This window comes from Saccopteryx leptura, chromosome 2, assembly GCF_036850995.1.
Source record: "Saccopteryx leptura isolate mSacLep1 chromosome 2, mSacLep1_pri_phased_curated, whole genome shotgun sequence".
Taxonomy (NCBI): Eukaryota; Metazoa; Chordata; class Mammalia; order Chiroptera; family Emballonuridae; genus Saccopteryx; species Saccopteryx leptura.
Genome location: NC_089504.1, coordinates 144,925,363 through 144,948,776, shown reverse-complemented (window position 1 = coordinate 144,948,776; position 23,414 = coordinate 144,925,363). Strand labels below are relative to the sequence as shown.

At 36.7% G+C, this 23,414-nt stretch overlaps 1 protein-coding gene across 1 annotated transcript in view; it reads left to right on the top strand.

Moving 5' to 3' along the window:
* The window catches only part of ADAMTS20 (ADAM metallopeptidase with thrombospondin type 1 motif 20), a 202,543-nt gene that overhangs the window by 58,927 nt on the left and 120,202 nt on the right, over positions 1 to 23,414 (top strand). The window contains exons 5-7 of the mRNA XM_066365793.1: positions 8,004 to 8,087; positions 8,831 to 8,955; positions 10,293 to 10,333. Coding sequence (XP_066221890.1) covers positions 8,004 to 8,087; positions 8,831 to 8,955; positions 10,293 to 10,333 — 250 coding nt within the window. The remainder of the gene's footprint in view (positions 1 to 8,003; positions 8,088 to 8,830; positions 8,956 to 10,292; positions 10,334 to 23,414) is intronic.

Sequence of the window (23,414 nt, the reverse complement as noted above, 5' to 3'; positions counted from 1 at the left end):
CGAGAGGTAAATGAGTTGTATCTACGTTTAAGGCAAAAATAATTAAATTTACTTTAATTAGATGTATAGTAAATATCCCATTCTCTTAGTTGGACACCTTTCTAAAACTTTTAAAAACCTCTGAAGCCACTTGTGGAAAACGCTTGATTTACTTCATCATATGAATGGTTTCTGCCCCCTAGTGACAGGGAAGATCCTAGTAGCATTGCTCTTTTGCCCTTGAAATCCGAATTTTAAAAATTGTACCCTATTTTTGCCAGAGGCGAGGGTATATTATTTTTATTACTGATACATTGGCCAAATCAGAAATTGGAATGCATGATACTTTTAAGTTATAAGGGTATTTATGGGGACAAAAGGACAGGCTATTACTAATCGAGCTGCTTTGGCAAACTTGGGGTGTACGGTCTGATGTTAATATCTCTGGTGCTGTGATGGTGCCCGTATCCATAGAAGAGAATTCTACCGCCAGTGAAGAGCACCATTTCTTGTTAGTGGTATTATTCTACATCCTGTGGTGGGATTCAGCCGGTTCACACCATTTCTGCAGAACTGATACCCAATTAATTGTTGAGTTCAGTGAACCAGTTGTTAAAATGACACTGGTAATCCGGGTTCTCTCAAAGGTGGACACCTGGGCAGCTGCTCAATGTGGAAATCACAAATTTACATGTCTTACTCTTTTTTAACGTTCATCTGCGCAACAGCATATTCTAAGTGCCTGTAGTCATGTTCATTCCGTCCATAGGTGAAAAAAATTTCAAGTGAGGATGCCAATCAAGAAGCAATATGGAAATATCTTAAATAACAGTTTTATTGTTTTTGGTCAGGTATTATTTAATATTTTTTGTTAATATTTTAAAACATAATCTAACTTTGTGTAACTCTTTTATTGTTCTTATTTAAGCATTAAATGCATGAAATAATAAACTACCTTTTGGTATATCTTTTTTTTATACTTAAAACAGTCATTAGGGCAAGAACTGGTTGTTCAATTATTTTAATTTCACCACTGTCTATATTATACGTATACATTCACATGTATATGTATATACACATATATCTACTGTTTGGACATTTTTAGATCTAAGCCTGCTATTTTGGAGTAATTACTGAAAACTCCCTCCCTTTCATGCTCATAAGTATTTTATCCTGTTTTAGTTGATGAATTATATGGTCACATATTAATACAGATTCAGGGTATTTAGAATATATCTCATAGCTGGAAATACCTTTCTTCACATATAGGGAATTCAGGTTCTTGTTTGAAAAGACTTGTCCAGGACACATCTATAGGCCACTGGAAATTCCCTTAGCTAGAAATCCCCAGTTAAGTTCATTGTGACTTAAAGATCCTAAAGCCCATTATTTTTTTTACATAATAATGATGTTTATCTTCTGATGAGTGCTTGGTATATATGGTCTATGTTGCCTAACCACAGTGTCTGGTACAAAGTGGGCACTCAATTTTTGAAAGAAAAAAATGAATGGTTAATAAAAGTAGTACTTTTTTCAGAATATGTGACATAATAGACAAAAAAGAGATGATCCAAAATGACTTCCTGAAATTTGTTTGATACCAACATCTACTTGTTTTGTTTAATTGAATTGAATTTTTAAAATGACAACAGGGTTATATGTAGACATTTATCCTGATGCTTCTTTTTTTTAAACTTCTGAATCTGAACTAATTTTCTAGATATATAATTATCTAGATATATAATCATCTTGATTTGGGTGATTATGAAAGGGGTTCTAATGAGAACATTGACATGAAAGATGTCAGTTATATGTAGGAAATTGTATCAATTATATGGAACACTGTGGCATAAGTTTTGAAATTTTAAGTATTTAAAGGAAATGATATTCATTAAGAAAATTAGGGAGGAGGGGTAGTGATACTAAAAGAAAATAATAGATTTTTATAAGCACAACAGGTTTTGAAGCATGTGAAATGATTGATACCTTTGGTATCAGTGCTTTGGAAATCCTAAGTAGAAGGAGTAATAGAACACAAGGGTAATTTTCCAAGGGTAATTTTGGAAGAGCTAAATGCAGTTTGGGTAATAATGCCATCTTCCAAAAAGTTTTATTATCTGTATTTCACATTAAAAATCAGTTAATAGAATCAGCATTTAGAAGATATTGTGGCCTACCTTGAGATAACTGAAGTTGTCCATGAGAGTTTTAAAGCCAGAGTTTAGGACAAAAGCAGACAGACCTTTTCACTTTGTGAAAAGTAAATCTGCTTCTGAGATTGCTGGAAGCAACAGACCACGTAGCATTTCTTAAAGTTTTAGTCCCATTCTGAGGGGAGCCAACGACCATGGAGGACAGGAGGTGTGTCAGTGCAGTGGGCTGGGTCCTGTTGAGCTCTCACTCACAGGGAGGTAGATAGTGCAGCAGGGCAGAGGAGTGCATTCCAGAGACGGGGGTGGAGGCAGGAAAAGTGGAAGAGGGTAAGCCTCTCTCTTTTCAGGTAGTTTTGGGTTTGGTTTGTGCTTTTTTTCCTTCTCAGAGGTCAGATTTCAGGTGACTTCTAAATTGCCCAGGTTTAGTGTTTTCTTTCATTCTTTTTTTCTCTTTCATTGAAGTGATGTTTAGATAACACAAGAAAGTCAGCAGACTTTAGGGTTTTGTACATATATGGTTATTTTATTAGTGAAAAACTGTGATCACCGCTAATACTTATAGATATCAACAAGTTAAGGATGAGAGTAAACTTGGAGAAAAAGTGACACTTGTTTTTCCTGGGACTTTCTTAGTTTTACTATTAAAAGTCTTATGTCCTTGGGAACTCCTCAGTTTTAGGCAGACTGGGACACTTGGTCACACTATGGAGAGATTGCATAATGTAGTCCGACTAGTGTTGTCTCCACTTGTAAAGTCCATTTCCAAAATTGCTCTAAAGAGGTAAGAGAAATGCTCTCTCCACCTAAGTGACCCCAGGTGTTTGCAGCTGAGGAAGGGGCCAATTCAAGTTTTACCTATTTTGTCCTAATTTATAAGAAGACATTAACTGAGTTTATTCAAACATACTCAGGATATTGATAATGTTCTTGGTCATAGTAATTTAGGAAAAAACCCCAAGAAAATGTGCTTTAGACTTGGAATATGATTGAGAACCATTTAAGGAAAAGACAGAGTGAAGAGGAAGTTTTTGTGTGTTGAACTCCAGGTACCGGGGGAGATAAACTGCTGAGCACTTTCAGCATTGGACTGATGGGTTATAAATTAGAGAGGTTGCCTGTCCTTACCCATCCTGCACAAAGTAAAAATTGTGCTATTTTAACGTTTTTCTTTGCTTTCAACAATTTAACAATATCTAAGTGCAGAGATATAGAAATAATATGTGTGATTTAATTCACATTTTAGAGTGCTATAATTATGTAAAAATAGGTTTGTGATCTCTAGTCTGAGAGCTTTGGAATTAACATTAAAATTAGCTTGGAAAAACACAATTGTGGTGTATAGTATATCTACTGAAGTAAGTGCTAAATGAGTGGGGATGTTCAATTTACTATTCCAAAGCTTCTAAGAGAATTTAGGTGACATAACCACACTGAAATGGCATTGATGTGTGCATTATTAAACCACCAAGGCATGCATAGACTAAGGCAATTACTATCTTCAACAGATTCATTTTGATATTTGGTGACTTACTATTTAACAAATATTGAAAATATTTATCTCAAAGCCTCTACATTCCATTTTGCTTACAAAGGTTTGATTTTATAACATTTAACTTGTCATAGATTTACCAATGTAAATTAAAGGAGCACCATGTGATACTTAGGAATGAGGCCTATGTATTAAATTGTAGTTACTGGTATTTAGAGATGCTTATCCACTAAAAACCCTCACTTGCATTGCACTGACTTAATCATTGCTTTCAGTTCTTTGAGTTGCTTTTACAGATGTTACTCAGGATGGGAAGGTTTTTAACCACATTAAAATAAAAACATGGTTTACCTTCATATTTAAGACCATTTATGTTACCTTTCCCTTTCTCAACTCAAAGTTTGGCTTATTCTTAATTCTTTGCAGGTATTTACTTTGTACACATGTGGAATGTTGTTTTCTAACTTATAAACAAAATGGTCAGACAAGAGTAGTGATCTTTCTAAGCAAAATTTGTTTACTTGTTAAAATCAGTTTCTTTTATAAGGCACACTCTTAGGTAAGAGGTGCTTTTTTAAAAAATTCATTTTAGAGAGGAGAGGGAGAGACACAGAGAGAGAGAGAGAGAGGAGAAACAGAGAGAGAGAAGGGGGGGAGGAGCTAGAAGCATCAACTCCCATATGTGCCTTGACCAGGCAAACCCAGGGTTTCGAACCGGCGACCTCAGCATTTCCAGGTCGATGCTTTATCCACTGTGCCACCGCAGGTCAGAAAAATCAGTTTCTTAATAGATGACTTGGAAGATAAAGATAGTTAAAAGGTATAAACTCTCAGTTATAAGGTAACATTTCTGGGATATAAGGTACAGCACAGTAACAATAGTTAACAATACTGTATTGAATATTTGAAAGTTATTAAAAGAATAGATCTAAAAGGTTCTCATAAGAAAAAGAAATTATAACTGTGATGTGATGTTATCTAAACTTATTTTATAATATATACATATATCAAGTTATCTAAGCAAATACGTTTCATGTACACAAAAACTTAATACAGTTTATGTCAATTCTCTCAATTTTAAAAATGGCTAAAATAATAAAAAAGTGAAGGTAGTCTCTAACGATGTCATATATGAAAATTTGCTGAAACTCTATATGGAAATTATTTCAAAATGGTTGATCAGTTAATGGTGATAGTAATTTTCTTCATGCTTTGCATGCAGTGTATTGTGCCTAGAATTTTCTTGAAGATATTCAAACAATATAATTCATACATTTCTTTACCTTTCACTAACGGTCTGTGAATTAGTGTTTACTATTTGAGACCTGTAAAGAAATACAAACTCTATATATCAGGGAAACACACACTGAAATAATAAAGGATTAAATACATTTTAATTATATCAATAAAAATTCTAATACATAGCACACTAAAATGCAATTACAGTAATATATAACAATATTACATAGCTTTATAGCCACATGATCATTGATCTGCCTGACTCCCAAGTCAGCTTAATTGAATGGTTATTTAATAATAGCATTTTAAACATTTAAATACAATAAAATACATATCTTGAGTATGAGCATATAGGTTATAAAGGTCAATATATAAAACAATAATAGGTGCACACAATTAAATGAGCAAGATGACCTTAAAGAAACATCATTTTAATATAAAAGCTTAAATATTATTCTGAAAGGTTTTGGGAGTATATGCGTATAAAGAATTCTTTACATTGAACCATTAGTTTTTGTGTTTTTTTACCCCTGGAAGACTGAATTTAAAGGTAGAGATCATGCCTTATTCATCTCTATCTCTAGAACAGGGGTCTCAAACTCAACTCAGCATGTGGGCTGCAGAGCAAGATCACAGCCATTCGGCGGGCCGCACTAGGTCTACAAAAGGCAACTGTTACGCAACACTTTTCTCACTGCAGTTGAAAACAAAAAAAAATCAGTACAACAAGCACAATCGTACATGCAGTTTACTCAGTGTCACAAAACGACCAGAAACTGTAGTTCGCATCACAACTGCTGTTAACTAAGCTAATATCTAGCTAGGATGCTAGAGAAATGAAAAATACAAGTAGGCTCCTAGGCTTACTTAATTTTATCCAAAATATTTTGAACTTCGTGGATTAGTCTGAGGGCCGCATGCGGCCCGCGGGCTGCGAGTTTGAGACCCCTGCTCTAGAAAGCAACACACACAGGTTTTGACAGGTGGTAGATATTTAATAAATATTGAAAGAAATAAATTGATGCTCTTAGATCCTTTGCTTTACATTTGGGTATACTATGATATGATAACTAATTTGAAACACGTGTACTAAAATTAGCATTATGTATCGCATATGCCTTTTATTCTGAAAAAGTTACATAAGTAGTAATAACTACCATTGATACTTATGACACAGGCTCTGGTCTCATTCTTTTTGTACGCCATTTTAATTAATCCTGATAGCAGCGTGATCAGTCGGTATGATCAAGATGTGCTAGTTAGAATTTGAACCTGCTTTATAAAATTATCCATATTGCATGGAGCTATCTTTTCCATGAGATGTTAAGGAAATTGTGCTGTGCTATATATTAAAAAATATGCTGTCAGAACAGTGGGAATATGTTTCCAAATTCCAGCCAGTAGGTTGGTCACTTTTTAATAAAGGTTCAGCATCTGTTTCCTTCTGAAACTGAAAATATTTTTGTGGTTGTGTATTTTATAGCTGGCATTATAACATCCAGGTTGTCATTTGTAGTCAACATATTTGAGGCAATGAATAGAGAAAGAAGCCCTTTCAGTACTTCAGCATGCTTTCGCTCTTGATTCTGGAGCACTGGGAATGCAGGATTACCTGTGACATAGTCTTCTCAGCATTTTCCTTTTAGGGGGAAAGGCCTTTGTGCATACATTTGAGGTGCACTATTACTTTGTAATTTGACTTAGAAAAGCAAATTTTAAAATCACAGAATCAAAGTGTAACTCCAAACTCACAAATATGGATCTCTCTCTCATACAGTAGATATATTTTTAACAGTTGTGTGGAAAATGATTATTGATTGATTCAGCTATAGATTTCCACAGCTCATGCTTTAAAGGGAGCAAGCAGTACTGCTGTGCTAACAGACGTGCTTGAAATCACCAATCATCTGATTGGTCTCGTATTAACTTATTATCAAACCGACCAGGGCGACCACCACTCTTGCCAGAAACTGCCACCCTCAGAGCCAAAGGCATCACTTCAAGGAAAGATGACAGACTCTGTTTGTGGCTGTGCTGCTGAAACAATAGGAAAGGTGCTGGCATGTCTAAGCCTGGGCTGACCCTGCAGTGGCGGCCCCTCGAGACACTTGGCTCTGGTTCTGGTAGTACTGTGTGGCCCAGGGAGCGGCAGAAGCAGTTATGTTATTCATTGTGCTGAAGCAGCTTTGGCTCCACTACTGGTACTTCTAGCAAATTGCATTCTCCACAAGATCAGTGACTATGTCGATAATAGCCAACAAAGCAAGGAGTAGATGCTGAGTATTTACTAAGTAACTGAGAGAAGTGGAGTTCAAGGCAGAGGCATTGGCCATGGAAGACTCTCCTACTGCAGAGGTAACCTCTGTGATGGCAACAAGAGAGGATATGCATTAGTGAACTGGATGGCACCTTAACTATGAATCACAAACTGAGCCCATGCAGAGTGCCTCTTGGACTGCGCTCTTCAATTTGGGAGGATTAAGAACCAGGTTGTGACCATAACCTCTTCTGTGGCTCTGTATGGGATTCTAGATGAATCCATCTGCATGGGTTCCAGTCATGCTCAACATTAAAAATCATAAGCATACTCAGAATTGGCAATATGCAACCATGGCAGAAGAGATTAGGTAAAACTACCAGAAAACAGGTGAAACCTATTTATTATGGAGTATTGTGGGCACATAAATTGTGGGTTGTGATACAGAATTAAGTGAATTTCTTGCTGAAGCATCCACAACAGTATTTTCCAAGCTCTGATGCATGTTCAAATCTTATTAAAATGCAGATTTTTGGACCCATTTGTCCAGGATGGAGCCTGAGATTTTGTATTTCTAATCAGCTCTAGGTGATAAGGATACTACTGATCCATGGACATATCTCAGTAGCAAGATTTAGGATACTGCTTCTCAGAGTTGGCTTCCCATTGGAATCATTAAAAATTCTGAGCAATTTAAAAAGATACTGATGTCTGAGTCTCACCCCTAGAGATTCTGACTTAATTGGTAAGAGATGTGGCCTGAGCTTCAGGATGTGAAAAGCTCCCTAGGAGATTGCAATGTGCGGTTGGAGAATTGATGCTCTCAGAGTGGTTTCAATTTGCTTTTGAAAAGAAATATTTATTTTATATATTTTTTTCCTTGCAGGTTGCAGCAATCTACAAGGATTCAAGTATTGGAAATCTTATAAACATAGTAATTGTAAAATTAATTGTGATTCATAATGAACAGGTAAGAAACAGTTCTAAAATTAGTAATCTTAGTCGTTCTAGGCTCCTAGCATATGTGTGTGTGTGTATTGATTATGAAACTTATTAGAAATGAAATACCTTTATTATTTTAGATTTTATTTATCGATTTTAGAGACAGGAGAGAGAGAGAAAGAAAGGCAGTGGTGGAGGAGCAGGAAGCATCAACTCATAGTAGTTGCTTCTCGTGTGTGTCTTGACTGGGCCAGCCAGGGGTTTCGAACCAGTGATCTCGGCATTACAGATTGATGCTTCATCCACTGCACAGCCACAGATCAGGCAGAAACAGGAGACTTTTAAAATTTGTTTCAAAAGCTTGATTTTGGAAAGGAGTGAAATGAACTTCTCTTGTGATGGAACTAAAGTGGAATAACAGCAGAGGAAGTAACAAGGGTTAATAAACAATTAAAAAATTTAAGCTTAAAAACATCCAGGTATTTACTTTTATAATCCTATTGTTGAAGGATTTAAAATATGGTAATTTTTAGAAGGTAGTTTTTGATCTTAATGCTGGATGGTTATATTTAGAAGGTCTAATTAGATTCTGTTTTGATCACAATGTTTTAGGTATTGCTAAAATGTGTTTGAGATATGAAGGGGAGATAATTCCACTTCATTTGCCTATTAAAATGCTATTTGGTAAATTGCACAGACGTTGATAAACTTTGAGAGAAAAGAGGCCATCTATGTTTGGCATAATACTGAATTGTGTACTTTTTTGCACAGGAAGGACCAGTCATCAGTTTTAATGCAGCTACCACGTTACACAACTTTTGTTTATGGCAACAGACTCAGAATGTTCTTGATGATGCTCACCCTTCCCACCATGATACCGCTGTTCTTATCACTAGGTAAACTTTTAGAATATAACACTTGTAACTGCAGTTGCTTACCCTGTTTCTCCTGCATGATCACTGTTACTTCTGGTTACCTTAATTCTTTATCAATAATAGACAACAGTATTCTAGGAGAACTTGTATTACACAAAGTATTATTGAATAAAAGCTTTCTTCTATTTTTTCAGAAAAGCATACTAGTTGATTCCTGAGGAAATTAGCAATGTTAGGTTAAGTAGTGGCATGACCTAAACAAAATAATGATCTTATTATATTACTGGTGGAATAAGAGAATTAGGAAAAATATTTAGAAATTAACTTAGAGAACTGAGACCAGTTTTGGTTCATTTCCCATTGAAGCTTTTGATTACTTGGAAAGGAGAGCTTTTGAGTTTATTTGATGATCTCATAAGAGCGGTCCTTCTACTTTAGAAAGAAATCTGTTTCTTGTTTAGATGCTCAGTTTGTGTCTTAATTACCAGGCTGCTTTTGCTGAGATTTTTCTCAAACTTATTTAGTTATATGAAAAACAGCTTCTGCTATTAAAAAATGGTGATCCATTTTACAAGCACCACTGTGCATCGTTAATTCACACCTTTGTTTCAGCAACACTGATGCTATCAGAATATGTAAATCTCTGTTGGGTATTTTTTGTTGTTTGGTTGTTCAAAGGAAATAAATCTCTTACTTGGTCAGAATTGGTGAAATCTCAGCTTTCTACCCTGAAATGAAAACCTTTAGTCCATATGTAACTGCGGACATTATCTTTGTACTTTATCATTATCCGTGTACAAGTAATCTCTTTGCAAAACTAAAGCAGAATTGACTTAATTTTATACATAGTATTCTATTATCAGACCATGGTTCTGCCCCAGATTGTAGTTAAGAGGCTGAGCAACAAAGACCTTAAAGGGCTATAAGAGGAGACCAGAAGGAAAAAGACAAGAGAACTGTCAAGTTAAATGCCTGGGGACTAAGTAAGGAAGAAGCAAAAAAACTTAAATAATTTGGTAACATCTAAGAACGTCATTATTTTGCAGCAGAGGATAATTGCTGAGGTTTATAATGAGTAAATTATATTACATATGTGTTTAAGTGAAGGAGGAGAAGTGAAAAAATACGGGTAGACACCTTTTCATTGAACTTGGTTAAGCTTCAACAATTTACAGGAATCCCTTTTATTTAGCACCTTGCTCACTGATATGCACAGCTCTAGGTTTAAATTTATTGAGAGCTTATTAAGAACTGGATTTGAGAAGTCAGTTTGTGATAACAGTTTTCAAACTTCTTTATCTTTGTTTTGGCTTGTTGAAAAATATTTTCTGAAAATGCTTCAAAAAATTTTTTTTAAGGGAAGACATTTGTGGAGCTAGAGAGAAATGTGACACATTAGGTAAGTTACTTTGTAAATTAACTATAGCCTATATAATTGTTTACTGAATTATTTAAGATGATGTTTAGATTCTTTTACATTTTAATCATCTTGATTAATGATTATAATTGTCGCTATTATTTGATTCTGCTTCTATAAATTTTAAAGAATAATAAGATCTAATATGTGCCAATTACTAAATATCAGTTGCTGTACAAAGCTTGACATATTTTAAAGTGTTTTAGTTTATAATATTTGATTTATAAAAATAATACTTAATAACATATACCAATTTAAAACAAAATAATAAAATAAGTACCCATGAATCCACCACTAGATTTAAGAGCTAGATTGTTTAAACTGTTGTATGGCTTGTGCTAAGTCCTATTCTGTTCCCTAGCATTTACCCAAGAGGTAGCTAATACTGCTGAGTTTTGTATGTACCAGTTCCTTCCATCTGTTGAAGATGTTTTATTACATATGTATGTGTTTCTAAAATAAACTGATGTTTCTTTTTTAGCTCTGTAGTTTGTAGTTTACGCATTTTCTCCGCAGTATAATATTTTATTTTATTTATTTATTTATTTATTTATTTATTTATTTTGTATTTTTCTGAAGTTGGAAACCGGGAGGCAGTAAGACAGACTCCCGCATGCACCCGACCGGGATCCACCCAGCATGCCTACCAGGGGGCGATGCTCTGCCTATCTGGGGCATTGCTCTGTTGCAACCAGAGCCATTCTAGCACCTGAGGCAGAGGCCATGGAGCCATCCTCAGTGCCCGGGCCAACTTTGCTCCAATGGAGCCTTGGCTGTGGGAGGGGAAGAGAGAAACAGAGAGGAAGGAGAGGGGGAGGGGTGGAGAATCAGATGGGCGCTTCTCCTTTGTGCCCTGGCTGGGAATCGAAACTGGGACTCCTGCCCTCCAGGCTGACGCTCTACCATTGAGCCAACTGGCCAGGGCCCGCAGTATAATATTTTATCCGTGATTCATATATTCTGTATCCTGTCAGTAAATACTTGGGCCGATTCCAACTGTGTTCTGTTATGAACTTTACTGAAAGAGCTATAGCACAGTCTTATGATTAGAATTGCTGTCAGTGAATGTGCTAATGTCAGTGTTATAAGATTTACCCAAATATTTTCTAAAGTGGTCAGACTGATTTACACCTTTAGAAATATCCTTTTGATTATGTCCTTATCAACACAAGCTATCTTCAGATTGCTTATTTTTGCCAATCTGAATGTAATATATTCTATGGCAGAAATAATTTTCAGTTCTATGATTATTAATAATTTGAGTTGAAATTATGTCTATTGTATTATTGTATTTGTCTTTTTTTTTTTTTTTTTTTTTTTGAGAGAGGGACAGATAGGGACAGACAGGAAGGGAGAGAGATGAGAAGCATCAATTCTTTGTTGCAGCACCTTAGTTGTTCATCGATTGCTTTTTCATATGTGCCTTGACCTGGGGGCTCCAGCAGAGCCAGTGACCCCTTGCTCAAGCCAGTGACCTTGGACTTCAAGCCAGCGATCTTTGACTTCAAGCTAATGATCATGGAGTCAAGTGTCTGATTCCTGCTTGAGCTGGTGAGCCCGCTCTCAAGCCAGCGCCCTTGGGCTTTTGAACCTGGGTCCTCATCATCCCAGGCCACACTCTATCCACTGCAACATCACCTGGTCAGCTGTGTTTGTTTCTCTAAAGGACCAGTTATTGGCTTTTTATCTGTTGTTTTTTTTATCATTAATTTCTGCTTTATTTTTTTTCCAATTTATTCTTACTGCTCTATTTTTTTGTTATTTTTTTTTATAATAATTTTATTTTTTTAATGGGGTGACATCAATAAATCAGGATACATATATTCAAAGATAAAAAGTCCAGGTTATCTTGTCATTCAATTATGTTGCATACCCATCACCCAAAGTCAGATTGTCCTCTGTCACCTTCTATCTTGTTTTCTTTGTGCCCCTCCCCCTCCCCCTTTCCCTCTCCCATTCCCCCCTCTCCCCCCATAACCACCACACTCTTATCAATGTCTCTTAGTTTCACTTTTATGTCCCACCTATGTATGGAATAATGCAGTTCTTGGTTTTTTCTGATTTACTTATTTCGCTTCGTATCATGTTATCAAGATCCCACCATTTTGCTATAAATGTTCCGATATCATCATTTCTTATGGCTGAGTAGTATTCCATAGTGTATATGTGCCACATCTTCTTTATCCAGTCATCTATTGACGGGCTTTTTGGTTGTTTCCATGTCCTGGCCACTGTGAACAATTCTGCAATAAACATGGGGCTGCATGTGTCTTTACGTATCAATGTTTCTGAGTTTTTGGGGTATATACCCAGTAGAGGGATTGCTGGGTCATAAGGTAGTTCTATTTTCAGTTTTTTGAGGAACCACCATACTTTCTTTCATAATGGTTGTACTACTTTACATTCCCACCAACAGTGTATGAGGGTTCCTTTTTCTCCACAGCCTCTCCAACATTTGCTATTACCTGTCTTGCTAATAATAGCTAATCGAACAGGTGTGAGGTGGTATCTCATTGCCGTTTTGATTTGCATTTCTCTAATAGCTAAAGAAGATGAGCATCTTTTCATATATCTGTTGGCCATTTGTATTTCTTCCTGGGAGAAGTGTCTGTTCATATCCTCTTCCCATTTTTTTTATTGGATTGTTTGTTTGTTTGTTGTTGAGTTTTATGAGTTCTTTGTATATTTTGTATATTAGGCCCTTATCTGAGCTGTTGTTTGAAAATATCATTTCCCATTTAGTTGGCTTTCTGTTTATTTTGTTATCAGTTTCTCTTGCTGAGCAAAAACTTCTTAGTCTGATGTAGTCCCATTCATTAATTTTTGCCTTCACTTCTCTTGCCTGTGGAGTCAAATTCATAAAATGCTCTTTAAAACCCAGGTCCATGAGTTGAGTACCTATGTCTTCTTCTATGTACTTAATTGTTTCAGGTCTTATGTTTAGATCTTTGATCCATTTTGAGTTAATTTTTGTACAGGGGGAGAGACTGTAGTCCAGTTTCATTCTTTTGCATGTGGCTTTCCAGTTTTCCCAGCACCATTTATTGAAGAGGCTTTCTTTTCTCCATTGTGTGTTGTTGGCCCCTTTATCAAAAATTATTTGACTATATATATGTGGTTTTATTTCTGGACTTTCTATTCTGTTCCATTGGTCTGAGTGTCTATTTTTCTGCCAATACCATGCTGTTTTGATTGTCGTGGCCCTATAATATAGTTTGAAGTCAGGTATTGTAATGCCCCCAGCTTCATTCTTTTTCTTTAGGATTGCTTTGGCTATTCGGGGTTTTTTATAGTTCCATATAAATCTGATGATTTTTTGCTCTATTTCTTTAAAAAACGTCATTGGAAGTTTGATGGGAATTGCATTAAATTTGTATATTGCTTTGGGTAATATAGCCATCTTGATTATATTTATTCTTCCTAGCCAAGAACAAGGTATATTCTTCCATCTCATTATATCTTTTTCGATTTCCCTTAACAATGGTTTATAGTTTTCATTATATAAGTCCTTTACATTCTTTGTTATGTTTATTCCTAAGTATTTTATTTTTTTTGTTGCAATCGTGAAGGGGATTATTCTTTTGAGTTTGTTCTCAAATGTTTCATTGTTGGCATATAGAAAGGCTATGGACTTTTGTATGTTAAATTTGTATCATGCGACCTTATTGTATTGGCTTATTGTTTCTAGTAGTCTTTTAGTAGATTCTCTGGGGTTTTTGATGTATAGGATCATGTCATCTGCAAAAAGTGATACCTTTACTTCTTCTTTTCTGATATGGATGCCTTTTATTTCTTTGTCTTGTCTGATTGCTCTGGCTAGAACCTTTAGCATCACATTAAATAAGAGCAGAGAGATGGGCAACCCTGTCATGTTTCTGATTTAAGGGGGAAAGCCTTCAGTTTTGTGCCATTTAATATGATCTTAGCTGATGGTTTATCATATATGGCTTTTATCATGTTGAGATATTTTCCTTCTATACCCATTTTGTTGAGAGTCTTAAACATAAAATTGTGTTGTATTTTATCGAATGCCTTTTCTGCATTTATTGATAAGATCATGTGGTTTTTGGTTTTTGTTTTGTTGATATGGTGTGTTACGTTAACTGTTTTACGTATGTTGAACCATCCTTGTGATTCTGGGATGAATCCCACTTAATCATGATGTATTATTTTTTTAATATGTTGTTGTATTTGATTTGGTAGTATTTTGTTTAGTTTCTTAGCATCTGTATTCATTAGAGATATTAGTCTGTAGCTTTCTTTTTTTGTGCTGTCCTTGCCCTGTTTCGGTATGAGGGTTATGTTGGCCTCATTTAATGTGTTTGGAAGTATTGCTTCTTCTTCAGTTTTTTGGAAGACTTTGAGTAGAATAGGAACCAAGTCTTCTTTGAATGTTTGATAGAATTTACTAGTATAACCGTCTGGGCCTGGAATTTTATTTTTGGGGAGGTTTTTAGTAGTTTTTTCTATTTCTTTTCTACTAATTGGTCTGTTTAGGCTTTCTGCTTCTTTTTGACTCAGTCTAGGAAGATTGTATTGTTCTAGGAATTTATCCATTTCTTCTAGATTGTTGAATTTAGTGGCATAAAGTTTTTCATAGTATTCTACAATAATTCTTTGTATATCTATGATATCCGTGGTGATATCTCCTCTTTCATTTTGGATTTTGTTTATGAGTCCTTTCTCTTTTTTCCTTGGTAAGTCTTGCCAAGGGTTTGTCAATTTTGTTGATCTTTTCAAAGAACCAGCTCCTTGTTCTATTAATTTTTTCTATAGTTTTTCTGTTCTCTATTTTATTTATTTCTGCTCTGATTTTTATTATCTCCTTTTTTGGCTGTTTTTGGGTTGGCTTTGTTCTTTTTTTTCCAGCTCCTTATGGTGTGAAGTTAAGTGGTTCACTTGGACTCTCTCTTGTTTGTTCATAAAGGCCTGAAGTGATATGAACTTCCCTCTTATCACTGCTTTTGCTGCATCCCATAGATTCTGATATGTCATATTGTCATTTTCATTTGTCTGTATATATCTTTTGATCTCTGCACTTATTTCTTTTTTGACCCATTCATTTTTTAAAAGTATGTTGTTTAGTTTCTACACTTTTGTGGGTTTTTTTCTCTCTTTTTTGCAGTTGAATTCTAATTTCAAGGCTTTGTGATCAGAAAATATGCTTGGTACAACTTTGATTTTTCTGAATTTGCTGATGTTATTTTGTTATTTTTGTGGCCCTACATATGATCAATTCTTGAGAATGATCCATGTACACTGGAGAAAAATGTATACTCTGTCACTTTGGGATGAAATGTCCTATAGATGTCTATCGTATCCAGGTGCTCTAGTGTTTTGTTTAAGGCCAATATATCTTTATTGATTCTCTGTTTGGATGACCTATGTAGAGCCATTAGCGGAGTATTGAGGTCTCCAAGTATGATTGTATTTTGTCAGTTTTTGTTTTAAGGTCAATAAGTAGCTGTCTTATATATTTTGGTGCTCCTTGGTTTGTTGCATATATATTAAGAATTGTTATGTCTTCTTGATTCAGCGTCCCCTTAATCATTATGAAATGACCATTTTTGTCTCTGAGTACTTTTGCTGTCTTGTACTCGGCATTATCAGGTATGAGTATTGCTACGCCTGCTTTTTTTTGGAGGTTATTTGCTTGGAGTATTGTTTTCCAGCCTTTCACTTTGAGTTTGTTTTTATCCTTGTTGCTTAGATGAGTTTCCTGTAGGCAGCATACAGTTGGATTTTCTTTTTTAATCCATTCTGCTACTCTGTGCCTTTTTATTGGTGAGTTTAATCCGTTTACATTTAGTGTAATTATTGACACTTGTGGGTTCCCTATTGCCATTTTATACATTGCTTTCTGTCAGTTTTGTGTCTTGTTTGATTCTTCTTTTTTGTTTTTCTATTCTTTGTTTTTGTTTGGTTGTATTCCATACTTTGTTCCTCTGTTGCTATCTTTTTTAAATCATGTGCTTCTGTGGTGGTTTTTCAAGGGTGGTTACCATTAAGTAATTAAAAGGGTTCCTACCCTGTTCATTGTGATGCACTATCTTGTGAGTACTTCTGTACTCCATTGTCCTTTGCTACTGTTAATTTCTGTCCTCTCTCCCTTTTTATTTGTTTGTTTTTGTTGTCACAGTATAAATTTGGTTTTATTGTGTTCTTGGTGGAGCTTTTACTTGTGGTTTTGTTTTGTTTTGTTCTTTTATCTGGTTGGAAAATCCCCTTTAGTAATTCCTGGAGTGGGGTTTTTCTAATGGTAAATTCCCTCATCTTTTCTGTATCTGTGAATATTTTTATTTCTCCTTCATATTTGAAGGATAGCTTTGATGAGTATAGTATTCCTGTCTGAAAGTTCCTCTCTTTCAGGACTTTAAATATTGGGGTCCACCCTCTCCTAGCTTGTAGAGTTCTGTTGAGAAATCCAATGATAATCTAATGGGCCTTTCTTTATATGTTGTATTCTTCTTTTCCCTGGCTGCCTTGAAAATTTTTGTTGTTGTTGGTTTGTGCCAGTTTCATTATGATTTGCTTTGGAGTAGGTTTGGTGGTGTTAATAAAACTCGGAGTTCTCTTTGCTTCTTTAATTTGAGGCTTTAGTTCTTTCCACAGGCTTGGGAAGTTCTCATCTATTATTTGTTTGAATATGTTCTCCATTCCATTTTCTCTTCCTTCTCCCTCTGATATACCTATTATTATATTATTCTTTTTGATGGAGTCAGACAATTCCTGTAGGGCTTTCTCTTTTTTTTTTTAATTTTTGAGTGTCTTTCTTCTTCTCTCTGTTGTGTCTCAAGTTGCTTGTCTTCTATTTCACTAATCCTACCTTCTATCTGACCTGTTCTATTAGCTAAACTTGTTAGCTAGTTTTTCAGCTCGTGAATTGAGTTTTTCATCTCTTTTTTTTTTTCATTTTTCTGAAGCTGGAAATGGGGAGAGACAGTCAGACAGACTCCTGCATGCGCCCGACCGGGATCCACCCGGCACGCCCACCAGGGGCGACGCTCTGCCCACCAGGGGGCGATGCTCTGCCCATCCTGGGTGTCACCATGTTGCGACCAGAGCCACTCTAGCGCCTGAGGCAGAGGCCACAGAGCCATCCCCAGCGCTCGGGCCATCTTTGCTCCAGTGGAGCCTTGGCTGTGGGAGGGGAAGAGAGAGACAGAGAGGAAAGCACAGCGGAGGGGTGGAGAAGCAAATGGGCGCTTCTCCTGTGTGCCCTGGCCGGGAATCGAACCCGGGTCCTCCGCACGCTAGGCCGATTCTCTACCGCTGAGCCAACCGGCCAGGGCTGAGTTTTTCATCTCTTTTTGATTTGTTTTTATAGTTTCAATTTCCTTGGAAATGTATTCTTTGTGTTCATTGAGTTGTTTTCTGAGCTCCCTAAATTGCCTTTCTGTGTTTTCTTGTATATCTCTGAGTATTTTTAGGATATCTATTTTAAATTCTCTGTCATTTATCTCCAAGGTTTTCAATATATTAAATTTTTATCCATAGATTTTTCCTCATTTATCTGTGCTATCAGAGAGCTGTCTTTTGTATCCATGATATTCGATTTCCTTTTCCTTAATGGCACCCGAGGGTGGTTTTGTTTATAGTACTAATGAGAATTAATAAAAAATAAAAAGTTAAAAAAATTATTATTTCCTTTTTTTCTTTCACTCTTCTCCTCTCCCCTCCTTCTTGAGAAAATCTTGTGGTGAACTGTGAATTATATTGTGCTAAATAGAACAAAAAACTACCTATAATGGAGGGCCTGAGTTGGGGAGAAGTGATAAAGGGGCAAAAAAAAGGGGTATGGACCCACAAAATGCAAAAAAGGAAAGAATTTGGGTCAAGAATAAAATGATTTGCTTTTAGGTGATAGTTAACTAAGAGATATAATGAGGGGAATAAGATGAAAACAGAAAAAATGGAAAAAAAATTAAAAAATTACTATTATATTTAGTGGAGCAAAAACTTGATAAAATGGAGAGCCAGGGTTGGGAGCCCTGCTAGTGAGTTAAAAAAGTGAAGTAAAAAAACCCCAAAGTGCCACAATGAAATATTTGAGTCCCTAATAAAATAATTTGTTCGTGATTGAGGATTGAATGAGAGGGAAAGTAAAGGAGAAAAGAAAGAAATGAATATAGAGGGAGAAAAACAGAAAGAGGAAAACACAAAATGAAGAAAAAAGAAAAAAAGAACAAAAGGAGAGAGAGCGGGTTAAGGGTTTTGGAGTGCGACCCTCATAGAGAGATAGGAAGAGGAAAGGAAAGATAATGGGAGATGTAACACTTATGGGTAGTGTAGTTCAAGGAGAGGAGAGAGTAAGACTGGCAGAGAATTAAACGACCAAATTGGAAAAGGAAGAAAATAATCAAGGCAAGAAGATAAGAGAAAGAAACGAACAAATATAATAAAATGGGATAGGTTATAAAGTCTGTGGATTATTCTTGATTTTGAGAGGTTATCTTCTTGCTCTTTCTTTTCTCTCCCTCTTCCTGGTCGGTGACTCTGTACCCCGGGTTCTGCCCCTGTGGCAGGTTTAGGTAGAGGTTTGCAGTTGATAAATCTCTATGACAATGTCATATATTGGGCTTCAGTCTTGTTGGCAGTTGAGGCTCATTAGCATTTGCAGGCTCTGACAATGAGAGAGTCCATATTCCCGTAGCCTCTCTTCTAGTCTTTCCTTCCTGAATTAGCTGCCTCATGATCCAGTTATGGGGTTGCTGCTGCCTCTGCCTGGATAGTAAGAGGCTCAAAGAGCTGCCAAATCCCCACTCTATTCCCGCTCAGTGCAGGGCTCTGGGTAAGGCTCAATCAGTCAGGGCCACTATCGTAATCAGGCGGGCTTGGGAGCCAGTTGTTTTCAAGGTGCCTTTCTATGCGCCTCTAGGCACATCCCGAATGCCTCAGCACTCTGTGGGACCCCTTTCCCCAGGCTTTTGGCACTTTGTAACCTGTTTTGGCTGGGTAGAAGATGCCCTAGTCACTGTTTGCAAAGCAGGAGGACTTACAAGCTGCCAAATCCCTCTTTTTAACATATAGCCCTGAGTATGCAAGCTCTGCCAATCAGAGGTTGCCCCCACCCCTATGTGCATAGCATAACAAGAGGTACCAAAAATATCTCCCCTCTTAGATCGCTGACCTGAGAGAGATCTTGTCAGTTAGGGTTGCATAGGTCAGTTGGGAGGCAAGCAGACTGTGGGTTAAGCTAATCCTTCACGGGTCTGTTAGCTTGTATGACTGGGTGAGGCACCCCACCCGCCTGGAGAAGTTCAAGCGTAGGGAATCTCACTTTTGCACGCTACTCTTCAGGGCGCAGGGGCAACCCCTGAGACTCCGGTCAGAGCCCACGCAAAGGCCTCTGACTCTGCTCCTCTGTCTAGTTACACAGGCGCCCACTCCCGGGGAAATCTCTCACCCACTCTCCACGCTCGCCAACCTGGATATCACACCGGCCACCTCTCACTCTGGGTGAGGCGCCCCGCCCACATGGAAAAGTATGAGATTAGGGAATTTCGCTCCCGCTCACTCCCCGTGTGCTGCTTTTCAGGGCGCGGGGCGACCCGAGAGGCTGATTACATCCCACGCAAAGGCCTCTGACTCTGCCCCCTGTCCGGTAACATGGGCGCCCACTCCTGGGGCTCTAGGAGGAATCTCTTGTCCACTATCTGCGCATGCTGACCAGGAGATAGGGGTGGATGGCTGCCCCCCTTGTTTTTCTTTGTTTGGATTTGGCGCGAGCCTTAGCTTGTGTTGACTGGCTTGCCAAAAGCACAATTTTTCCTCGGCTTGGGTGTCCGTGCCACAGCCTGGTTCGGACGTTTGTGCCACAGTCTAGTACTATTCACACCCTATGCCCGCCTCAGTTCCTATATACTCTCAGTTTCCAGTGAAAGCAGCCCTTATTTAGGTTAGTGAGGAAGGCGTAGTGTTTCTTCCTCCGTCTTACTTCCTTCGGGATTGATTATATATTTAGTCAATTTTTCGCTCAATCATACCTTTGCATTTAGTGTGGAACTGCTGGAGGCTCCAAGGATAGATTTTTCTGTCTCTGGTTGAAGATCTTGTTGAATTTTTGGGGAGATTTATCGGTATCGCTCCTTACGGCGCCATTTCTCTGACGTCACTTATTTTGTCCTTTTTCTTCTTTTTTTGTTTTTTTCTTTTTTTTTTGTAATTGCATTGTCTTTTATCTCTTGCTATTTCAAAATCTGTAGTCTGTTTAGCTGCAGATTTTTTGGTGATCTTTTTTTTATTCTGACTGCTTATAAGATCCTCTCTTTTTTTTGGATATAATGCAGTTTCATTAAAATTGTGTCATAATATAGATTTCTTTTTATTTATTTTATTTTGGCTATGTTGTGATTCCTTTATCCATTGATTAATATCTTTAAAGAGAGAAACATTTTTTCTTTCAAAATTTGTCCTTGTATTTTATCTACTCTCTCATGGGACCCTAATCATGTATGTATTAGGTCTTCTCATTTTGTTTTCTGTGCTTTCATTTCCTTTTCTCCTCACGTGTCATCCAAAGAGCTCTAACATGCATTTTATTATTTCTTATTTTGGCTGCTTCTAATTTGGTATTTCAACCCATCTTCTGATTTTTCCATTTCAACCTGTTTTTCTTTTTAATAGAGCTAGTTAGTTCTTATTTAAAATCTGTGTTCATTATGTTTACATTCTTTTTATGTTTGCTCATATTTGTAGTTGCCTTTCGTGTTTACTTACACCTTTCACTTGGAGTAATTTTATATCCGTTTCTGACAGTTTCCATATCTTAAATAGTGGAAGGCCAAAAATGTGGTTTCTGCTAACTTTCTCATGTGTTGACTTGTTTGTGTGTTTGGCTATCTTTGATTGTAAGCTCATATTTACTTAATATTAATCCATGAGATTAGGGGTGAACTACTTAAAAGAATGTGCTTTCTTTCAGAGAGGATTTTCTATTGTTTTTGCTGTTATCCAAAGAGTGTTACTAACAAGGATTCCTGACCCAATGTGGAAGACTCAGGATCTGACCCTGCTGTACCTTGAAGCTTCCTCTTAGTCTTTGGATCATATTACTTTAATCTGTATTTGCCCTCAGAGTACTTTCTTTCCTTACTGTTCATTACTTACCTGTTGGAATTTAGCTCAGGTATAAATGTGTATGTGTGAACACACATGCATGTTTTATGAGAGAGGGCAGGGAGAGAATATGTGTTAGACTTTGGAGGTTGGGACTTGGTCAAGGTCAATATTCATTTAAAAAGTAGTTTTTATTAATGATCTAGTTTCTTTGTGTTAGGAGGACCCTTAAGAAATTCTAATCTTCTACAAATGTAGAAATAGACACCTGCTATTCTAATTATTACAACAGACCCCATTCTTTTCTCCCTGCAAACTATTCTCTGGCTGGCTTTGTTAGGTATACTTATCAATTATCTAATGAAAACCTGTTGAATATATTTCTTACATTATCTGTACCCTGTTGTCACATCTTACTATTTTTCACATGATTAAATGCTAGACATTCTGGGCTATTTATGTGGAAGTGGGTGGTCTCCTAGTCCCCATTCATTTTTTTGTAGGTTTTCAGCCACCCCCTGTGCACATAAATCATAGTGATGTTTAGAAACAAACTATGAAAGTGTTCCTGTTGTTCTTTGTTGGGTCAAGGGTAATGATAATAATGATAGCTGATATATCTGAATGTTTTTTATATATTGTATGCTATAGTAGGGTTTTACACAATTTAATTCAGTCTTTACAACAAATCTATGAACTAAGAACAACTATTCTAATTTTATAGATGAAAATAAATGATTTTCTCAAGGTTACATTTTTTTGTATTAACGCAAGATTTAGTATTTTATCTTTTTTCTAAAATATATGGACAAGTGGCAAACTAAGGAGAGTTGTTAATGACAAACAAAATGTTGGTAATAATTACTAGGTTTCCTGCTATACCTCCCTTTGCAGGAACTGTCGCCCCAGTCTCTGAGCATGTTTTGCAAAGTAGAGTATGTCCGTAAAGTCATGGTGCACTTTTGACCTGTCACAGGAAAGCAACAAAAGACGATAGAAATGTGAAATCTGCACCAAATAAAAGGAAAACCCTCCCAGTTTCTGTAGGATGATGTGGCAGCATGTGCGCATGCGCAGATGATGATGTAACACTGTGTATACAGTGGAGCAGCCTACGGCCATGCCAGTAGAGATGTGGACGGTACAGAGGAAAGTTCAGTGTGTTCTGTGGCTTGCTAAATTCGAATCCGTGACCAAAGTACAACGTAAATATCTGCATATTTATAACAACACGCCACATAGAAATAACATTACTTGGTGGGATAAGCAGTTGAAGGAAACCAGCAGTTTGGTGGAGAAACCCCGTTCTGGTAGGCCATCAGTCAGTGACGAGTCTGTAGAGGCTATATGGGATAGCTACCTAAGGAGCCCTAAAAAATCTGTGTGTGAGCCCACATCGAACTGCACTGAATAGGTATGAAACTGGGAGAGTTTTCCTTTTATTTGGAGTAGATTTCACATTTCTATTGTGTTTTGTTGCTTTCCTGCGACCGGTCAAAAGTGCACCATGACTTTACAGACACACTGTAGGTTGAAAATTACTTCTCTTCTTCAAGATGGCTAGATTAGATGACTCTGTGCGGCTTCTTGCACTTGGAAACAAGGAAACTTGTTCTAAATTTGGGCCCTTGCTACTTTATTCTATCTTTGCTTTTAGAGAACCCAAAACCAGCTTGAGGGAACCGAGGCACAAACCATCAACAAGCTGCTTAGTATCATAATACTACACATTCACTTCAATCTTTGTTGATCTTGCCTGAATATGGGCATATTTTAGCTTAGTCTTTATCCACTTGCAGTACATATTTTCACAGATTTGTTATGTAAATAAAATGGTCAGGTTAGAATGTATCCCTAAGCAAGAAACAAAGTGTGGGTGGTAATGGTGGTCATGTTACAAATATCTCCATGTCCTTGAAAATAAATATATTCGAATTTGAGCCACTTGACAGATTAAAAGTACTAATGAAGGCATGGAGGCTAGCAAAATAATCATGAAAAAATA